We start from the raw sequence: 20,528 nt of genomic DNA on the forward strand, positions 1-20,528 counted from the left end.
GCTCGGCTTACCCCACCTGTGTCTTCACCTCTGGCCAGCTGTCTCCTGAGCCCTGACTTCACGGATATCCATCTGTCCTCCAGACGTCTCCACGTGGATGTCAGAGAGCCTTCAGCTCAGCCACTGAGTTTCCCCTCAAATCTGTCCCTTCTCTCACAACTCCTAACACCTAGCTGCTGCTCAAAAACTACGTGCATTCTGGTGCGCAGCAGGCTCTGAAACAGGTGAAGACTTATGGAATCCTGGGTCCGTATCTGCCTCATCCCTCCACCACATCCAAACAATCGCCAGGCCCAGCCCTTCCCACACAAAACAGTTCTCAGACCTGCTGACTTCCTGTCCACCAGCACTGTCACCACCTGGTCCAGGTATCACCTCTCACAGCTGGACAATCCTGGTGGTCCCTCTGCTTCTGGGCCACTCTCCACACAGCAGGGAGTGAACTTTCTAAAACAGTGCATGTCCCTTCAAGGCCCGCCCACAGTCCCTACCCTGAGCTGACTGTGTGGGTCACTGTCCTGGCATTCTAGGCCCTGCATGAGCTGAGGCTGGCACCTCCTTCTCTGGTCTCCTCCTCTGATGTCCCTCTCTCTTTGAGGTCCAGCCCAGCCAACTGAATGTCTTTCCACACCAGAAGGTGCTTGGAAGTCTTTGCCTCTGGGTTTTCATAATGCAGTTCCCTGCCCTGCCTGAAACACAGGCACTTGCTCCTGGCCCCCCAAACTACCTTCCATGGCCTGTGATCTGACACCAGCAGAGGGTCTCAGATCACCCTTCTTTTCCCCCAGTGAAGCCTTTATCTCTATGTAGGGAAACCAGCTATTTAATATCTGCTGGATGAGACCTGGACCATGATTCCAAGAGGGAAAGGCTATGACTACTAAGAGCAGGGCCCAACACATAGTAGATCCTCAATAAGCATTTATCAAGACAATGAGTGAATGAATGAATGAGTGGCTGAATAAGAAATGGGGATAGAAATTGAGTGCTAGAGTGGGAGGAACTTGCCCAAGGCCACAGAGCAAGTCAGTGGCAGTGCCAAGACCTGTACCCAGGTCTGTGTGACCCTGAAAGTACCCAGCATCTGGCCACCTGAGTGGACTCAGCAAGGGTACATTCCCTCTCTGGAGGGAGACAGGAAAGGAAAAGGATGCTGGTTGTTGGCCTCAACCATCAGATTGCTCTCCTAGGCCATCCTCAAGGTCTCAGAGACCAAGCAGATTAAAGGTCTCAAACTCCCAAGCTCTGGGGCCAGACAGAGCACAAATAAATGAAGTGTGCTGAGTGTCAGAAAATAATGAGTATTGAAGACGGCGTCAAACATGAGAGAGCAGGATCTGTATAAAGTCATTCAAATTCAACATAAAAGAGGCGTTGTACCACCCAAGTAAAATACATCTGTGGGCCCCATTCAGTCCTCAGGCCATGAGTTTTGGCTCTCATTGCTTCCTTTAGGAACTGAAGCCCAGACAGAAGATTCACAGCCTCCTCATCTCATTATGGCCCTTAGGAGGCCTCCAGGGCTGCAAAGAGGGTGAGATCAGGGTGTCCCACATGTGGGGGGCCCCAGGCAAAAGCCCTTTTGTCCTGGGAAGAAGCTGTAGGTGCTAGGGAGGAGACTGTAGGGGCCTGGCACCTGGGTCTCAGAATTGCCTGTGCCTGCCCAAGTCTTACCTTTGACCAGGGTGTGCTTGTCTGTGGGGGAGGAGCGAGCCAGCACCCGCAGCTTTGGCCAGATCTTGTCGATTCGCTCTTGCTCAATCTGGAGAGGGATGCAGGAGGGGGCGGATTGGTGGGGTTGGGGAGAGAAACTGAGGGCCGGAGAAAGGAGGGAGGCGCCTAGAATCACTGGGCTCTTGGCACATTCGCTGGCTTCTGGACAATCATGCAGCACCCATGCCTCCCAGCCCCCCGTCCAAGCTCACACATCTGAGTGCCCTTTGCACTGGGCCACATACCTCCCCCTTCTCATTGCGGATCCTCTGGTTGAACTCCTTGCCCTCAATGCACAGAAAGTCCTCCCCAGGATGGATGATGCCACACTTGATTGCGATAGCCCGGGCTGTGTTGATATTGTCGCCGGTGACCATGCGGACTGTGATGCCTGCCCGCTGGCACTTTCTGATGGCTTCTGGGACCTGAGTGGGAGGGCAGGAGCCATGGGGGTGGGCATCACCTTGGTCAGGCCCTCCCTGCCTTCATGGATTCACAGTGAGCCCCGCTCACAGGCAGCGCCACTGTAAGGGGCCTAGATGACCACATGGGGCTACTGATGGCACATGGACCATCTCCACCCCTGCTTCTCCCATGGAAGGCATTATTAATCAATTACAGCACCCTCTGATTAAACCCTGATGTGGCCTCAGAATTCTTCCCCGCAGAGTGCCAGGCAGCTGCCACCTATCAACCGTGAAAGCCCACTGCAGGATAAAAACAATGTTATCCAGACCTAGGCAAGGACTTTGAGAAAGCTCCCAATAAACACTCCCTCAGATCTGGCCCCATGAGAGTATAGAACACTCTTCTACTGCACAGGATCTTGTCTCTGCTTTATCCACATGCACATTTCCTGCAAAGTCAATGATAATATGTTTGTGTATTTTTAGGTGTTTTTTTTTTGGGGGGGGGGGATTGCATTTGGGGACATTTTATTTACAGAATGTGACATTAGCTTAGAATAAATGCAAATATTATGTTTCATGTAAAATATGTCATTTCCCTGTGAGAGTAACAACTGCCTCCTGCCCTCTCTGTAATATCGAGGCCAATCAGGCCAGGCAGAGCTAGCCAGTCAGAGGCCAGCAAGGCCTCACCCTATCCCCTCACCCAGTCCCTAACCTTATGCAGAATTGTGGATGTGGCCAGCAGTTAGGTTGCAAAAACCAGCCTGAAGCTGCCAGAACACAGATCAACTTTATAGACAACACAGATCAACTGGACAAAACTCTTACCCATGGACAGTGACAGATAATAAGGCGATGTTTGGTGCAAAACTTTTTTTTTTTTTTTTTTTTTTTTAGCAGGAAAGGACATGTTAAGGGCAGAAAACCCTATGTACTAAGAGACCAAAGCACTGTAGCACCTCTGGACTGGAGGGGCTGAGTCCCACATCCCACTCCTGCACATATCAGTGCCTGGGAGCTCACTTCCAGCCTGGGGGTGTCTCAGGGAGCTAAATCTGCCAAGTCACTGTTGAGAGAGTTTGAAGACTGTTTGGGGCTGAAATGTGTCCCCCCCCAAGATACATTGAAATCCTCACCCTCAGGACCTCAGAATGTGACCTTATTTGGAGGAAGGGTCTTTATAGAGGTAATCAGGTTAAGATGAGGTCATTAGGGCTCAGCCAGTGTGGCTCTGGTTGAGCGTCGACCCGTGAACCAGGAGGTCCCAGTTTGATTCCCAGTCAGGGCACATGACCGGGTTGCAGGCTCTATCCCCAGTGTGGGCCATGCAGGAGGCAGCTGATCAATGATTCTCTCTCATCATTGATGTTTCTATCTCTCTCTCCCTCTCCCTTCCTCTCTGAAATCAATAAAAATATATTAAAAAAGAAAACGATGAGGTCATTAGAGTGGGCCCTCACCCAGTGTGACTGGTGGCCTCATAAAGAGGGGACATTTGGACACGACTCACACACAGGAAGAAGGCAGATGTCAGGGTGATGCTGCTCCATGGCAAGGAGTGCTAGAGATTGCCAGCCGAGCACCGAAGCCAGGGAGGGTCCTGGGACTGGTCCCTCCCTCACAGCCTCAGAAGGAACTGACCTGCCCACACCTTGATCTCAGACTTCTACCCTCTAGAACTGTGAGACGGCACAGTTCTGTTGTCTGAGCTGCCCAGTTTGTTACAGCAGCCTTAGCAAACACAAAGCGTTAGAATGTCGGTCCAAAACCTGACTGTTGAGGACTCCTGCCTGCTGGTCCCTTTCTGCCCCCAGGATTTTAAAACAAGGGTCGACTTTGAAAACATCCGGCCTCTGTCCACACCTTTCTACACCATCATCTCAGGTCAGGGTCACTGTCCAGCCCCTCCTCAGCCTCCCTGCCTCTGGCCTTGCCCCTCTTCCTCCTTTTCCCTGCCCTGACCACCAGGAGCGTGACCTGCTAAAGCTCAGCCTGTGTCACCTCCTTCAGGGGCTGCATCCTGCCCCTGGTAGAGAAAATCCAGGCTCCTAAGAATGACCACCTTGTGGTGGAGCGAGGAACAAATGGCATGAGAGGCAGATCAGGTCCTGATAAGGAGGCCTCTCCAGCTACGAGTTCCCTAAGAGACCTGCTCTGTGGTGGCAGGTAGTGATCTCCCTGTCATTGAGGTACTAGCACAGGTGAGCTGACCATGGCCTCTTCGAGGTGTATTTCCAGGGTCAAGGAGGAGCCTTCTGGGGCCTACTCAGGGATGGGGATCACATGAGCAAGTTCTCTGCCTTGTGCCACAGTGGCTGCTCACATAAGCAAATGTGACCTCTTTTTATGGAGCCGGAGGGAGTGGGGATGTGGAATGTCCACATCCTGTTTACATAATGTATCGTGTCCTCACAATGGCTGTAGCTGGGGCTGCAGCCCCCGCTGTCTCCTGTCCCAGAGGATAGGGAGGAGCCACTGTTCTTTTGGGAACGCATACTTATGCGGCTCCTGCCCTAAAATAAATAATTCAGGTTATATTTTTCAAAGAAACTTGAGGTCTTGGAGTTGGAAGGAGCTATAGGTTGTGACTCTGACCTATATTCATTGCCTAGGTCTCCCCCCAGGGGTTCTTGAAAGATGGCCGGCCAACCTCTGCTTGCACGCCTCTGATGACAGGGTGCTCACTGCTGCCCCGGCTGATTGCTCCACAGTGGAACAAGTCTATCGTGTCCTTCTACATTTTTCACATAATTGTCCTGTACTCTTGCATGGAGGCAGGGTCTTTGTCTTTGGTAAAGATCTGCATAAAGGGCTCTGGGAGCACAGAGGAGGATGCTGTTACTTTAGAAGGAAGTGGCTGGGGAAAAGAAATCTGTGAGAGCTTCCTGGAAGAGAGCTGCTTCTGCTCAGCCAACACTAACTGAGGCTGCAGTGCCTGGCACACTGCCTTGGCCATGGTCCTGGCTGCGGAAGATTGTCCCATGAGGTGCACGGGCAGGGAAGGTGGAAGGTGCTGCAGATGAACCGCTGCAGGTGGCCTGGAGGGGCTGAGGCTGAGGGAGGGCCATGAGGCTGGAGAGGGGCCTGAGGTCCAAAGGTGCTCGAACCAGAGCCTTACTCCTTCAGGCCTGGGAGCCATGGAAAATTCTGAACTGGGAAGGTTATTGGTGCCATGTTTTAGAAAGACTTCTGCTTTCAAGACTGTCTCAGGGAGCTAAACTGCCTACCTGGAACCCCATTCTTTGGGTCTCCCCTAAATAGGTCCGCTGGGGAGAAAAAGGAGGAGGCTAATTATTATGGCTTCACACTTTTCTCTGTGCAGTGGAAGCTTCCCTGCCTCAGGATAGAGGGCTTAGGGCTTTGCCCTGGGTTCCCAACTCAGCCTTGGTTTCCTCTTCTGTGAAATGGGGATGACCGTCTCCACCCTTCAGCGAGGCTGCAGAGTTCTGTGACAAGGGCTGAACAGCACCAAGCACAGGGCCTGCAGATGCTGGTGACGAGAATGCATCTGCATCCACACCCCAGTCTTCCTTGTTTATGTTGTTCTGCTGGGGGCGGGGAGGGGTGCGAATGCAGATGCAGTGCGGGTGGGGTGCAGTGGGCATCCGGGCATAAGGAGGAGCCGGTGTAAGGTAGTGGTATAGATGGGCACCCCACCATGACTCTTGGGTCAGATACTTTAGGGGCTTGTGACCTGCCTCAAATGTGTGGGTATTTGAGACAGACCTGGAAACACTTGAGGAGCCCCCTGGCCACCTGAGATACTCCACTTCCTTCCTGGGCAGTGGCCCTCCTAACTGGATGCCTTGGTTGTGCTTCAGCCGGTCCTGCTTCATGCTTTTGTGTGCTGGGCGTCTACATTTCCCCTTCACCAGACATTTCCTTAGGCTTTGGGCTCTGGAGTGTGGGTGCTGCCCATTGCTTGGAACCCTCCAGAGGGCCTGGCACAGAGTTGGTGCTCTCTAAACGCGGGGCATTGTGAACCAGCTCTGTGCTTAAGTCCCTTGAAGTCTGAGCTGGGACATGTGATTTTATACATGGCCAGATGAATGCATTTGGATGGGGATTTGCAAACCCTTCACAAATCAGCTCCAAGATCCATTTCTAGCCTTTTTTCTTATAAACCCGATTGGGGTATTCACTAGTTTCCAACACTTAGCAACCCTTCCCACCTCCTTGCCTTTGCCTGTGCTGCGCCCGCTGCCTGGATGGCCCATCTTTCATGGGAAATGCTCTCTACTCATACGCCATCCTGGCTTTCTCCAACCCAAGGGCACACTTCCTTCAGCTCTCTCAGTACTTCCTCCTATTGCTCACTCATTCACTTATTTGGCAAACAGCTATTGAACATTTAATGGTTCTGGGCACAGAGGATTCAGAGATGATTAAAATTCAAGCCCCAGGGACATCAATCTGCCTGAAATATGCTTTCTACATAGATAAAATAGCTATAAAACTTAAAAAAGATTCCTTCTTTTGCTAAAATTATCCTAAATATTTCTCACCGAGGAAGAACAGCCAGGAAATGGGCGCTTCCTGTTTTCATTAAATAAAGGCTTTTAAACATCTGCTGTTTCTGGTGACAGCCGGTTGTCTGTGACTCCAAGGGCTCCCACACCCCCGGATAACCCAGCAAATCCCAGATGGGCACTCTCCTGATGGCTTTCTCCACACTGGCCCCGATCAGCCCCAGAAAATGTACCTGCGGTCGCGTCCTATGGTGGAGTGTTTGGCAAGCCTGTTTTTATCTGTTCTGTCCTTGTCTTCTTGCAGGTGGAAGGCAATTGGAGGTCCTCCCCCTTGACAAATGGGGAAACCAAGGAGCCAGAGTTTGTTTTCCTGTGGCAGCTGCAAGCCGAGTCTGAACGTGCTTATAGGGCCCTAGAGGTGGTCCAGGCTGAGGTTTTCACCCTGGCCGGCCTCAAGGCTGTCCAGGAGAACTTGACACAAACACACCCACTGCAGGCATAGAATTTCCCCAGGGCCATCCATGACACTGATGAGGGTGCTGTCGCTGAGGCGGGAACTGGAGAATTGGGGGTAGCAGGGGGGCTACTTCACCCTGCCTGTGCCACTGAACCACTGAACTGTTTGAATTTGGCTCCACGTGCATAAATTACTTAGCCTGAAAAAGAATAAAAAAACTACACCTGCCAGTTTCCTCAGGCCCTGTGTCCAACCCCGCCTCTCTGCGAGATGCTGAATCAGCATGTAAGAGCTTTATACCTTCGAGTAGTATCACCATTAACTCCTACGGTGAATGTCCAACTTTGGCATTGTTCAGATGGGGAAACTAAGGCCTGGGGAAAAGACGCAGGGAGGTCTTCTGTGAAGGAGTGGCAGGCACAGAATTAGAACTCAGGTCCCTTGACTGCTATTGTCACTTCAGTAAGTTGCTGCTCTCTAACACAATTTACAACTGCTAAATCTACATCCTGGGGGTGAGCCAAGGTGAGAGAGATCACCAACAGGGATGTGCTGACTGAAGGGAGGGAAGAAAGGGGTGAAGGTAAGCCTTCCAGTCTGGCTCAGAATGTCAGAGCTTGGAAGCGACCTGAGAGGCACCTGGGCCAACCTCCCATTTTACAGATGAGGAGACTGAGGCACAGAGAGGGAAGTGGCTTATCAGTAGCAGGATTGGAGCTTGGACCCAGGCCCACTTTCTTTACTGTAGAGGCCTCCAGGATGAAAGTGCACCCAAGTCCTGCTGGGTGGGACAGCAAACCCTCCCACAGTCTGAGCCTGAAGCCACGTCTCTGGATGATCATACTGTCAACAGAAAATGCCAGAGATGCAGTTCAGCCCTTCTCAGGAATCCTCTCTCCTCTCCTCACCCTCCTGACTTAGAGCTGCTTGCCTTGCCTTTTCTTTTCTTTTTTTTTTTTTTTTAAATATATTTTATTGATTTTTTACAGAGAGGAAGGGAGAGGGATAGAGAGTTAGAAACATCCATCAGCTGCCTCCTGCACACCCTCTACTGGGGATGGCCCACAACCAAGGTACATGCCCTTGACTAGAATCGAACCTGGGACCCTTCAGTTCGCAGGCCAAAGCTTTATCCACTGAGCCAAACTGGTTAGGGCACCTTTTCTTTTTTTATGGCACCCAGGAGAAGGTCATGGGTCAGGAAGACAGAAAACCTGTTCTAATCTGAATTCACTCTGCCACTTACAATGAGACTTTGGGAATGTCACTCTTCCTGTTTGGGCCTCAGTGTTTTTATCTGCAAATTGGGGGTGTGAGGGAGTGTTTAGACTAGATCAGCAATGCAAACCTTGAGTCACCCCCACCCCCTCTTTAGTGGAATGTGAAGTCAGTTTAATGGGTGGTGACCAGAATTTAAAAAAGAAAGAAATACAAGAGAATAAGAAATACTTAAGTGCATCACATTACTTTGTGAGATTCTTATTTCGGTTAAGCATGTGTGTTTACTGAGTCATGACATAAAGTACATTTCTTATCATTGCACTCATGGCTACTTTGCACCCACCTCAGGGGTGTTTTGAGGCAGGGTGATGAGCCAGGAGCTCTGGGCATGTGGAGCTGGAGGGGGATCCTGGGGATGGGAAGGACAGGCCAGCCTCATGCGCTGTGCAGGGACAAGTCTCCGTGGCTTGTGAGGAGATAACACATCACGGTGAAGCCTGAACCCATTAGCAGCTGGTAATGAGCAGGTGTCCCATAGTGGGGCTGAAAAACGGCCTGTCTGTCCAGGGAGAGATGCAGTCTGCAGGAAGACGCATATGGGCTCTGGTGTAAGCACCAGGGCACTAGGTGCCTTTGCAGTTTTAGGCTCTGGGTGGGAGTGAGGAGGCATGTTGTGCGTGTGTGTGTGTGTGTGTGTGTGTGTGTGTGTGTGTGTTTGTGTGTGCGTGTGTGCGTGTGAGTGTGTAAGATGAACACCAGGCACAGTGTTAGAAGATTGGGGTTCAAGTCCTATCCATTCTTATTCATTCCTTTCACAAACACTCATCGAGCATCTTTTGCAAGCGAGGCTCTGTATTAGGGGCTGTTATGTGTTATTAGAACCAGAATTATGAATCTACTGGGGAGGGGCAGGAAGGAAGGGGATCCACATTTATGGACCACCTATCTTGTGCCACCCTTCCTATTGCTTGTGTGTACATGATCTGGTGATTTCAGTATCCCTGTGTGTGTGTGTGTGTGTGTGTGTGTGTGTGTGTGCGTGGCCGCACACAGAATACTATTATCCCATTTACAATGAGGAAACGGAGGCTCAGAGAGGTTATGTAACTGGTCCCAGGTCACTGCAGCCAGTAGTGCTAGGATTCAGGATCCCAGGAGTGTCTGATGCCTGAGCTCACACTGTTGATCCCTCTCCCTGCTGCCTAAACGTGAAAGTCCATGTCTGTGACCTGCTTGTTTCTTTTGGTCTTTGGAATCAACATCGGGGCTAGAAACTTGGTGAGCATCTTGTCTACCCCTTTCACTTGAAAGAAGGGAAGACAGAGGCTCTAAGAGAAGCAGGGAATGCCCAGAGGCCCCAGAAAATAGAGTCAGGGCAAGTGGGGAAGACTGAAGTTGCCACTGGTGGAGGAGGGTGGCCCCAGGAGCACTGTCACCAATCCTACAGTGGTGGCCAATCTGGACCCAGCTGAGGCCTGGCCAGGAAATCTGGTCTAGACCCCCCGAGGCTGTGTTAGTCCTGGGAGGAAGGGGAGGCTGGCCCCTCCCTCCTTGCCTGGTGTCCTAGGCTCTGCCCTCTGGGCCCCTCAGGGTAAGTGACTCCTCTGCCTGTCCACAGCCTCTCTCCTCTCCCCACAGCCTCTCACTGGCCTGGGCAGCCTGACTAACCACTCACGTCCCATCCTTCCCAACCCTGCAAATCCTCAGCCCTGAATTCTTGGCTCAGATTCAGCTAAAGGAGACTGAAGACCTACTGTAAGCTGAGCACCTCATTACCGTAGATGAACTCGGTACATCAACTCTCTCCATCCTCCTGGGGAAGGCTGTGCTGTCATCATTCCCCTACCCTTCAGCTTGAGAATCTGACCTTCGGTCAGCATTACTGACTTTCTAGCTCTGTTCCCCTGGAAACCTGATCAAGGTAAACTGTCGGCTGTGACCCTAGGCAAGCTGGCAACTGTGAACTAATTAGTAAACTGGATCTGGATGGAGAGAACTCTAAATGCTGCCAGGAATACCACACTTGGGGTTGTCCTGAGTCTGGTGACCTTTGTTACTGGCCATCTCCTATGAATCTAGGCCAGGGGTGGGCAAATTTTGACTCGAGGGCCACAATGGGTTCTTAAACTGGACCGGAGGGCCGGAACAAAAGCATGGATGGAGTGTTTGTGTGAACTAATATAAATTCAAAGTAAAGGAGCGGAGGGAAGAGCAAGAGAACCCTCCGCTCTTTCGGCTCCGTGGGCCGGATAGAACAGCCGAACGGGCCGGATCCGGCCCGCAGGCCGTAGTTTGCCCACGGCTGATCTAGGCCTATGAATTTGTTACAGGAAGTCCTGGCTCCTGTGGAGCAGGAGGCTTCTAAAACAGGACAGTGTTCATGCCTATCCCTTGGGGGGGCCAGTGGAAGGTCTCCAATGGCTGGGTGGATGGCTCCAGGATTGCTGGCATGGTGTGGATTCCACCTTATAACCTGAGCAGATCAATGCCAAGTTCGGCCTATGCTGGTCTGATGAGTCTGAATGTTTAAGAGAACGTAAGAAGACCCTAGGTGTGTCACAGGGTAACTGAGGCTCAGAGAGGTGAGGTGATTTATGCCAGGTCACCCAGCCAGCTGGACTCCTAGCCTCAACGCTTTTCTTTGATCTGCTGGTGGGGGGCCTACCTCAGGCCGCACGGGGTCCTCAATGCCCACCACACAGATGCAAGTGAGGTCGTTCAGGATATCATTCTCATTATCCCAATCAGGCTCGGGGCTGCTGGGGAAGTCGCGGTAGGCCACACAGATGGTGCGGAGCCCATCACAGGCCATAGGCTCGATCACCTTCTTCACCATCTCATCCCGGTCACGGGGCCGGAAGACCCGGGGCTCACCTGACCCGTTGAGGATTTTGCAGCACCTGGCGGGGAGGGATGGAGATGGGTAAGGTCCAGCCAAGGGTCCAGGGATCTTTCCTCTGACTGGCTCAAGTTCACCTCCTTCTCCCCAGTGATGCCCAGCTGGCTGTGGTGGGTCATCCAATGCCTGTCCAGCCCATCTCCCATAAGGTTCCAGGACTGGTCCAGGCCCCATGGGCCCCAGGCAGGGATGAAATAGGAACCACCAAGAAGAAATCAGGCAGCCTTATTGTAATATCTGCCCCAGTGCACTCAGCAAGAGCAGATTTACTTTTATCTGTTTTATATTCACAAGATTCATTTGAAAAAATTGTTCCACAGCTAAAACGGCTCTTAAAGGGTATAAAACTTAGGCTAGTGGTTCTTGACCCTGCTTGCACATTAGAATGGCATGGGGGAACACAATACATAAATACCCATGTGTGAGCCTTACTCCAGAGGTTTCAGTTCAGTTTGTCTGGGGTAATTCAATGGTTTCTTAAAAGCTCCCTGGGTGATTCTAGGGTGTAGCCAGGGTTCAGAACCACGAGGCTAGACCAATCCTTTCAGGGTAAACGTGGGGAAACTGAGGCCCAGAGTCAGGGAGTAACTTGCCTCGTTCTCTAGGCTTACTTCTGGTACCTGGAGTCAGAGGAGACTGGCTGACAGTGAAAATCACTACCATCCAGAGAGGAGGAGGAGGAGGACTCTCGACAGAAATTTTAGAGAGGAAATAGTGGAAAAAGCACTGGGCAAGGGACCTGGAGGTGGGCAAGGCCCTCTCTGAGCCTCTGTGTGCCAGATGGCTCCCCTGGCTGGACAGCTGGAGCTGTGACGCCCCTGGCTCCCTGCGCCACTGCCCGCTTGTTGTGCCACTTACTTCTTGAGCACGATCTCAGACGCGCCCTTGCTGTACATGCGGAAGCTCTCGTCTGGCAGCTTGATGACTGTGCTCATGGACTTGCGAACAGAGTTGAACGTGTACACTTTGTACAGCTTCTCCTCTGGCATCTGGCTGCGCACGGCATCGTAGTCCTGCTTCAGGTCCAGCACGAAGCCCAGCAGGCCGCACTCGGTCTTGTTGCCCACCTGCCGAGGCAGTGCGCCCTCCTTCTCTGGGGGCTGTGAAGACAGAGGTGGGGGGTTTCACAGGGGGTTGTCTCTGTGGTCTGAGGGGTGGGGGCCAGGCTCTGGGAGCCCTTTGCCTTCCCCTGCACCCTCAGCCCTCTGCATCCCAGACACAACCCTGGCTCCGAATGCAAGGAGTTATGCCAGATCGACTTTTAAAAAAAATTACAAGCTATTTCAAACATACAAAAGTGATAGAAAAGAATAAATCTTAGCATTATGCCTTCTTTTCTTCAGATTTTTCTTTTTAAAAAAAATATTGTTATTGATTTTTAGAGAGAGAGGAAGGAAGAGGGAGAGATAGAAACATCAATGATGAGAGAGAATCATTGATTGGCTGCCTCCTGCACATCCCCTACTAGGGATTGAGCCCGCAACCGGGCATATGCCCTTGACCGGAATCGAACCCTGGACCCTTCAATCCGCAGGCCAACGCTCTATCCACTGAGTCAAACCACCTAGGGCAAGATTTTTCTTTTTTAAGAAGGAAAACAAGACAGGTAAAATTGCATCCCCCCATGTATCTCTTTCCATCTGTATAATCCATTCCTTGTTTCAGAAAGAACCTTCTCTTAAATTTAGCATTAATCATTACCTTGTATGTAATTTTTTTCCCCTTAAACAACGAAAGTTTACTTTCCCACAGTTCTGGAGGCAGAAGTCTGAGATCAATGTGTCAGCAGGATTGTTCTTCCCGAGGCCTCTCTCCTTGGCTTATCCTAGTAGATGGCTATCTTCTCCCGTGTCTTCACATGCTCTTTCCTCTATACACATCCGTGTCCTAATCTCCTCTTCTTATAAGGACACCAGTCATATTGGATGAGGGCTCACCCTTAGCACCTCGTTAAAGACCCTATTTCCAAATACAGTCACATTTTGAGGTACTAGGAGTTAGAACTTCAACATATGAATTTAGGGGGACACAATTCAGCTCACAACACTTTCCAATAGGTATTAATCCTGACCAGTATAGAGCAGTCATGGGCCTTGACCATACAGGTTTCCTTCTGCCTGTCTCACATTCAGTAGCAATGTCACTGCCTACTTCCCTGTTCCCTGGGAACATCCAGTAGCTCTCTTTTGTTCTGATGCAACTAAGCCAGGCTGGTATTTGTATAGATCCGTGATCCTGGTTGCACCCAGAATCACATAGGAAATTTATAAATTCTTAAAATGTTTTTTCAATTACAGTTTACATTCAATATTATTTGTATTAGTTTCAGGTGTACAGCATAGTGATTAGACAATCATATTGTTCTCTCTGATATTTCCAGTACCCAATTGGCACCATACATAGTTATTACTATATTATTGACTATATTCCCTATGCTGTACTTTCCATCCCCATGACTATTTTGTAACTATCTGTACTTGTCAATCCCTTCACCTTTTTCACCCAGACCCCCAACCTCCCTCCTATCTGCCAACCAGCAGTCTGTTCTCTGCATCTGTGAATCTGTTTCGTTTGTTTGTTTATATTCTTCTTTAGATTCCACATATAAGTGAAATAATATGGTATTTGTCTTTCTCTGACTGACTTATTTCACTTAGCATAATAGCCTCTAGGTTCATCCATGCTGTCACAAGGCCATTTATTATTTATATTATTTATTTTTTTATTTTTCTTAAAGAAGACCCTTTAACAGTTCTTGTAATACTGGTTTGGTGGTGATGAACTCTTTTAGCTTTTTCTTCTCTGGGAAGCTCTTTTTCTGTCTTTGATTCTAAATTATAGCTTAGCTGGGTAGAGTAATCTTGGTTGTAGATCCTTGCTTTTTTATTTCTTTGAATATTTTGTATCAATCCTTTCTGACCTGCAAAGTTTCTGTTGAGAAATCAGCTAACAGTCTTATAGAAGCTCTCTTATAGGTAACTAACTCCTTTTCTCTTGCTGCCTTTAAGATTCTCTTTGTCTTTAACTTTGGCATTTTAATTATGATGTTTCTTGGTGTGGGCTTCTTTGGGTTCATCTTATTTTGGACTTTCTGCACTTCCTGGATTGTGTCTAGTTCTTTCACTAGGTTAGGAAAGTTTTCTGTCATTATTTTTTCAAATAGGTTTTCAATTTCTTGCTCTCTCACTTCTTCTTCTGGCACTCCATGATGTGAATGTTGGTACACTTGAAGTTGTCCCAGAGGTTCCTTCTGCTATGCTCATTTTTTTTTAAAAAATATATTTTATTGATATTTTACAGAGAGGAAGGGAGAGGGAGAGAGAGTTAGAAACATCGATGAGAGAGAGACATCGATCAGCTGCCTCCTGCACACCCCCTACTGGGGATGTGCCCGCAACCAAGGTACATGCCCTTGACTGGAATCGAACCCGGGACCCTTCAGTCCGCAGGCCAACGCTCTATCCACTGAGCCAAACCGGTTTCGGCGCTATGCTCATTTTTTGAATTTTTTTTTTCTTTTTGCTGTTTTGATTAGGTGTTTTCTGTTTCCTTATATCCCAAATCACTGATTCGATTCTCTGCTTCATCTACTCTACTGTTGATTCCCTGTCATTGATTCTTCATTTTAGTTAGTGTATTTTTCATTTCTGATGGGTTCTTTTGCATGGTTTCCATGTCCTTTTGTTATGCTGTTGACATTCTCAGTAAGTTCCTTGAGCATCCTTAAAACTATTGTTTTGGACCCTATATCTGGTAGTTTGCTTGCTTCCATTTCATTTCATTCTTTTTTTCTGGATATTCCTCCTCTTATTTAATTTGGGATCTGTTTCTTTATCTCCTCATTTTGGCTGCCTCTCTGTGTTTGTTTCTAGGTATCAGGTAGAACTGCTGTCTCCTGGGCTTGGTACAGTGGTCTTAGTTAGCAGTATCCTGTAGGACTGGTGGTGCAGCCTCCCCAGTCATCCAAGCTGGGTACTCCAGGTGCACCCCTGTGTGGCTGTATATACTGTCCTGCTATAGTTGAGCCTTGATTGCTGTTGGCATGCCACTGGGAGGGATTGACCACCAGGCTGATTGGATGTGAGGACCAGCTGTGACTACAGTGGAGGAGCTGCTGTGCAGGAATCAACCCTACAGAGCAAGACTTGCTTCAGTAGGGTTTTGGTGCCTGCTGAGTCCCCCCGCTTGAATGTGTCACGCATGGAGGTGGGAGAGTTGTAATATGTTGTGGCTTGAAGCTGTCCACCAGGTGCAAACCAAATGAAATGCTATTTTTGTAGGTCAAAATGGTCAAACATTGACAATTTCATGTAGTTTAACCTAATGTATGTATGTGTGTGTATGTGTAGCACTATTTTGCATGTTGAAAGCTTCTTGCTTTACTCATGTACCATTACATTTTTAAGAGTCATCTGTGTTTATTGTGCTAGTTTTAACTGCTCTATGAATTTAATTCTGTGATAAGCCACAATTCACTTCTCCATTCTCCTGCTCCCTCCTTTTTCCTTTTCTCCAGCATTTGGCACCGGCGAAGGGCTGGCCCTCCAGCCCAGGTGCTGGGCTGCATGAACACCACAGCCCCTGACCCAAGACTATCAGTGAACCACCAACCACATCCCCCAGCCCTTCTCACTTTTGCAGTGGCTGCCTGAACCGGGGCTGCTTCATGCCTCTATACCTACGCCTCTGCTGTTTCTTCCCTTCCCTGCCAGGCAAACTCCTCCTTGCTCTTTAAGAGCCAGCTGAAATCTCTCTCTCTTTGAAAATGGCCCTGAATGAAGGAGTTAATGTATTCTTTTCCCTGTGGGTTCCTAGGGCCAGCACAGAGTCTGTATACTGTAGGCACTTACTAATTGTTTGCTGGATGGCTCAATGCAGACCACTCTGGTTGGGGAGGTGTAGGTTGACAGGTTAGAACAAGGCACCTCCTTGGGCACTTGTGGGATTAGCAGAAGGCTATGGAAGGTTCTTATTTGCAGGTAAACTCACTTCCCCCACAAACTCACACACATGTGCATACAACCACTCATAGTACTTGTACAAAATTAACATGTACATACTCAGAAAGCCACCACAGTTAAACCCAAACCTTAGAGAGAATTTGAAGAGGAATAACTACCTATGAATATGCCCGAGTCTCCCCCCTGTCCCCTGTACCATTAGTGGCTTTTCATGGGTCTCAGACTGGCCTTGCACATAAACCCTCTGCATTCTCACCCTCAGCCTTCCTCTTATTGCTCAAAAGAGCAGCCTAGACTGGATGCTAACATGGACCAGCTATGTGGATGATAGACAGCAATTGGACATGTCTCTTGCCTCCCCCCACTTCTACACTTAGGGATTAGGCTAGGGAGCTGACCTGAGACCTGTGGGGTCATGGGCATTGATAACTTGACCATCCTGAGACCCAGGATTCATAAGGAGGACTGAGCCTTGGACTCCAACACCTCACCCTTAGTTTCTCATCTGCAAATGAAGAGATTGGAGCAGAGGATCTCTAGCTGAGAGAAAAATCAACCCTTTTACAACCCTTCCCATCAAGCAGATCAGGGTGAGGGATGGTAGGGCAAGGCAAGGCTGTGTGCATGGAAATGAGGCTCAGGACACCCTTCCTGCTCCCATGCCATGCTGGCTCCATCTCCTTGGAAGGGTCCCCTCTGCCAAGCTCTTTGGTGGGATTTGCTGTGAAAGCAAAGGAATCTTTAATACAGCATTCCATTTCTGATGTTCGGGAAAATAAATGCTCAGCCCTCTCCTTTGTGTTTGCAGAATGCTATGATGTTGTGCTTTTAAAATTTATATATTTATTTACTTTTTATTTTATTTTTAAAACAATTTTATAATTAACCTTCTGGTGATTTCCAGAATTTTATGTATTTTCCACAACAGTTTCTTTCCCACTCCACTAATAAAAGAAAATGACGACACAGAGGATTTAAATAAAAATGCCTAATTACTTATTTGCCCAAGAGAGCTGAGCAATTATGCCTGCAAAACACCCGGCATTTTATTACCCTCTGTGAAATATTTTAATTTTCCTCTAAAGGGATTTCAAACAATCCATGGTTGCAAATGGCAGAGTTGCCTCTCCCATAATTCAACATAATTCAATTTGTTTCCATGAACTTGAGCTCTGAAATTGCCTACATGCATTACCAAGAATCAGGGGCCCACCCTTTTCTCTTTTGGCTTTTTTTAATCTTGACAAACGCAGAGGTTTTGCTATTGCTGTAGACTTTCCAGGAACCTTTTTATCCCCAGGGCTCCAATTCTGTAGGGAGTTAGGTGTGGGTATTACTCTGTCTTGATAGACAGGAAGCAGGCCCAGCAGGAAAGTGACTTTTTCATGGTCACAGATCTGCTGATGATAGGCCGGGGCCTTTTCCCAAGCCTCCTGACTTCCTGTGCAGGCTTCCCTGTGTGGGCACTGAGCCCTTTAGGAGTGTTTGGTGCAGCCACAGCTGTAACTTTGAGAGGACAATTCATGTTTCTGTTTTGGGATACTTGGGAGTAAATACATCCAAGATCAAGAAATGATGACTTGAAGAGCTACAAGTTATAAATAACATATGCAAAAGTGAGATTAAAAAATGTAGCTGGCATGTACCACCTCACACCGATTAGGGTAGCTATTACAAAAAATAAAACAGAAAACAAGTGTTGATAAGAATATGGAGAAACTGCAGCCCTGTATGCTGTGGGTGGGAATGAAAATGGTACAGCTGCTTAGAAAAGCAGTATGGTGATACCTTAAAAAATTAAATGTGGAATTACCATAAGATCCAGCAGTTCTACTTCTGGGTATATACCCAGAAGAATTGAAGGCAGGGACTTGAAGAGATATTTGTACACACATGTTCATAGCAGCATTATTCACAATAGCCAAAAGGTGGAAACAACCTAAGTGTCGATTGACAGATAAATGGATAAAGAAAATTTGGTTTATACATACAAGGCAATATTATTCAGCCTTAAAAAGGAAGGGAGTTCTGACACAGGCTACAACATGGATAAACCTGAGGACATTATAAGTGAAAACATAAGCCAGTCACAAAGGAAAGATACTGTATAATCCCACTCATATGGTACCTAGAAGAGTCAAATCCATAAAATAGAAAGTAGAATGGTGGTCACCAGGGGCTGTGGGGAGGGAGAAATAGGGAGTTAGTGTTTGATGGGCAGAGCTTCAGTTTGGGAGATGAAAAGTTCAGGGATGGATGGTGGTGATGGTTACAGTGTGAATCTACTTAATACCACTGAACTATACACTTAAAAACTGTAGAGAGCGCCTGGGAAGGCACATGGGCATTCTTCCTTAATAATTGTCAGCTGAACCCAAGGCGACAGGCAAAGCTGCGTCTTGGTTACACATCTTACCAAAAAGACAGATGTGTTCTCAGCATTGACTCTTATCTTTGCCCAGGTGTGGGGAAGTGGGTTTTGATATGTAAATCCAGTCAAGCACCAGGAATGCAAGAATGCAAATAATCTCCTTTGTCCTGACTTTTGGTGAAACTTCCTGGTATTTGGGGGTATAAAATAAACACACTGCATCGGCTCTGGGTCACTGTCTCTCCACCAGAAGAGGGCAGCGGTCCACCCGGCCCCAGCTTTCCTTTCTATCTCTGTGTCTTGTCTCTTTCTTTTATTTCTCAATCCCCAGCTCCTCTACTCGAAGAACTGGATCATCTCTCTTTCCGTGCTGGATGCAGAAAAGAGAGACCCCGCCATATCTGGCACCTAACATGGTCCCGCTGAGTACAGAGGCAAGAAGCGAGGGGGTCACTCCAAGAAGTGTGCGCACCACAGATTAAAGAAGTAAGGTAAGGAGCGGATTATTGCAAGTTGTATTAGCTGGGTGTAAAACATGGGTAATTCTCAAATGTTTAAAACTATGCTCAAAGCTCAAGGATGCTCTGCTAAGCATCATCAGATTCTTGATTTCTTAAGTTTTGTTGATGAAACGTGGGAAAAGGTCAGAAAGCAGTTGCATGACTGATACATAGCAGAAGGTCCAGAGAAGATTCCTATTCCTACTTTAATTCATGATGGCCTTGATCCAGCACAGGAGAGTTTAAGAATGTCTAAGTGGGATGTGGCCACGGCCTTACAGCCTACAGTGGAGGGGTGCGAATCTCTAAGAATATCACCTCCCCCCTCTGCACCTCCTTCGCCTCCATGTGTCGCTCCTGCGACCACAGTCAAGAGCCCACCTGACAAAGATTTACCTCCTAAATATGAGCGGGAGCTAGAATTTGAGAAAAAGAGCAGGACAAGCATAACTGTGAGTGGGATAAGAAAGGTTTTGCTCACAGCTGCCCAGCCTTTACGGCTGGATGCTGGCGCTTGGCCGAAAGTGACTTCATATTTCATTTTGTTGGAGGCTCAAACTACTGGTGTTAAGCTGAACCAAGTAGAAAGGATTAAAGGAATTTCTCAGCAACTGCCAATGATTCTTTATCTTAAAAAATCTTTTTCTTTCCTTAAAAAGTAAAAATAAATGAAAATTTAAAAAAATAAAATAAAAATAAAAAACAGTAGATGCCAGACCATTACTGAATTTCCCCCCAAAGCAGGAAGGAGGTGGGGGAAGGGGGAGACACGTGGCGATCCAATATGGATGCCCACTCCCCGAGAAAGCCATTTTAAAAGGTCTCATCTTCACCATGCTTAAAGATGGTGGATTTGACCTGGGAAAAAATACAGGCTGGCTTCCCAAGGCAATCTCTCTAAAAAAAAAAAAAAAGTGGCTCTTTTAAAATTTCCCGCCCAGAGGCAAGTAATCAGCAGGAAGTAGATAGCAAGTTTGCATTTGAATAGCTACAGGTTTGCTTCTTGAGTTCCCAGCAGAAAAATTATGGTTGTTTTAAAAGTCAAGAGGCTGGGCCTAGCCCTAGCCTGTTTTGCTTGCCAGCCTCAAGCATGGTTTTCCAGAGCTGCTGGAAACTTAAAAACTTTGAAGTTTACTAAATCAAATGATAAAAACTTATATCTAAATATATTGAAATGATATAATACTGAATGTTGATCTGAGTATGCCTCTTATGAAGTCTAGAGGATAGAATTTAATCTATTAATTGAATATGCCTTGTATTTTATTTGAAATGTATCCTTAAAAATGTAAAAGTGTTGTTGATTTGAGAAGTGCCAGGTATTTGACTTGCTACCTAAAATTTGAAGCTCTGAAGGTTTGAGGTTCAAATTGAATTGAGAGAAATTATGTGGCTGTGGTAACTGGATGCCTAAAGTATGGAAATTTATTCTTGAGAAAATAATTTTTGCATTTTCTCTGAAATAATTGGAAATTCAAAATGTTGATTATTGGTCTAATTAAAAAAAGGAGGATTAATTCTGTGATC

At 47.8% G+C, this 20,528-nt stretch overlaps 1 protein-coding gene across 10 annotated transcripts in view; it reads right to left on the minus strand.

The window, feature by feature from the left end:
* The window catches only part of ATP2B2 (ATPase plasma membrane Ca2+ transporting 2), a 380,690-nt gene that overhangs the window by 21,944 nt on the left and 338,218 nt on the right, over nt 1-20,528 (minus strand). For all 10 annotated transcript variants that reach the window (XM_080675183.1, XM_080675181.1, XM_080675175.1 and 7 more), the window contains 4 exons: nt 12,028-12,269; nt 10,936-11,170; nt 1,959-2,138; nt 1,675-1,762 (listed from right to left, as the gene is read on the minus strand). In XM_080675183.1, coding sequence (XP_080531309.1) covers nt 1,675-1,762; nt 1,959-2,138; nt 10,936-11,170; nt 12,028-12,269 — 745 coding nt within the window. The remainder of the gene's footprint in view (nt 1-1,674; nt 1,763-1,958; nt 2,139-10,935; nt 11,171-12,027; nt 12,270-20,528) is intronic.

The sequence above is a fragment of the Plecotus auritus genome (assembly GCF_963455305.1).
Source record: "Plecotus auritus genome assembly, chromosome: 6".
Classification (NCBI taxonomy): Eukaryota; Metazoa; Chordata; class Mammalia; order Chiroptera; family Vespertilionidae; genus Plecotus; species Plecotus auritus.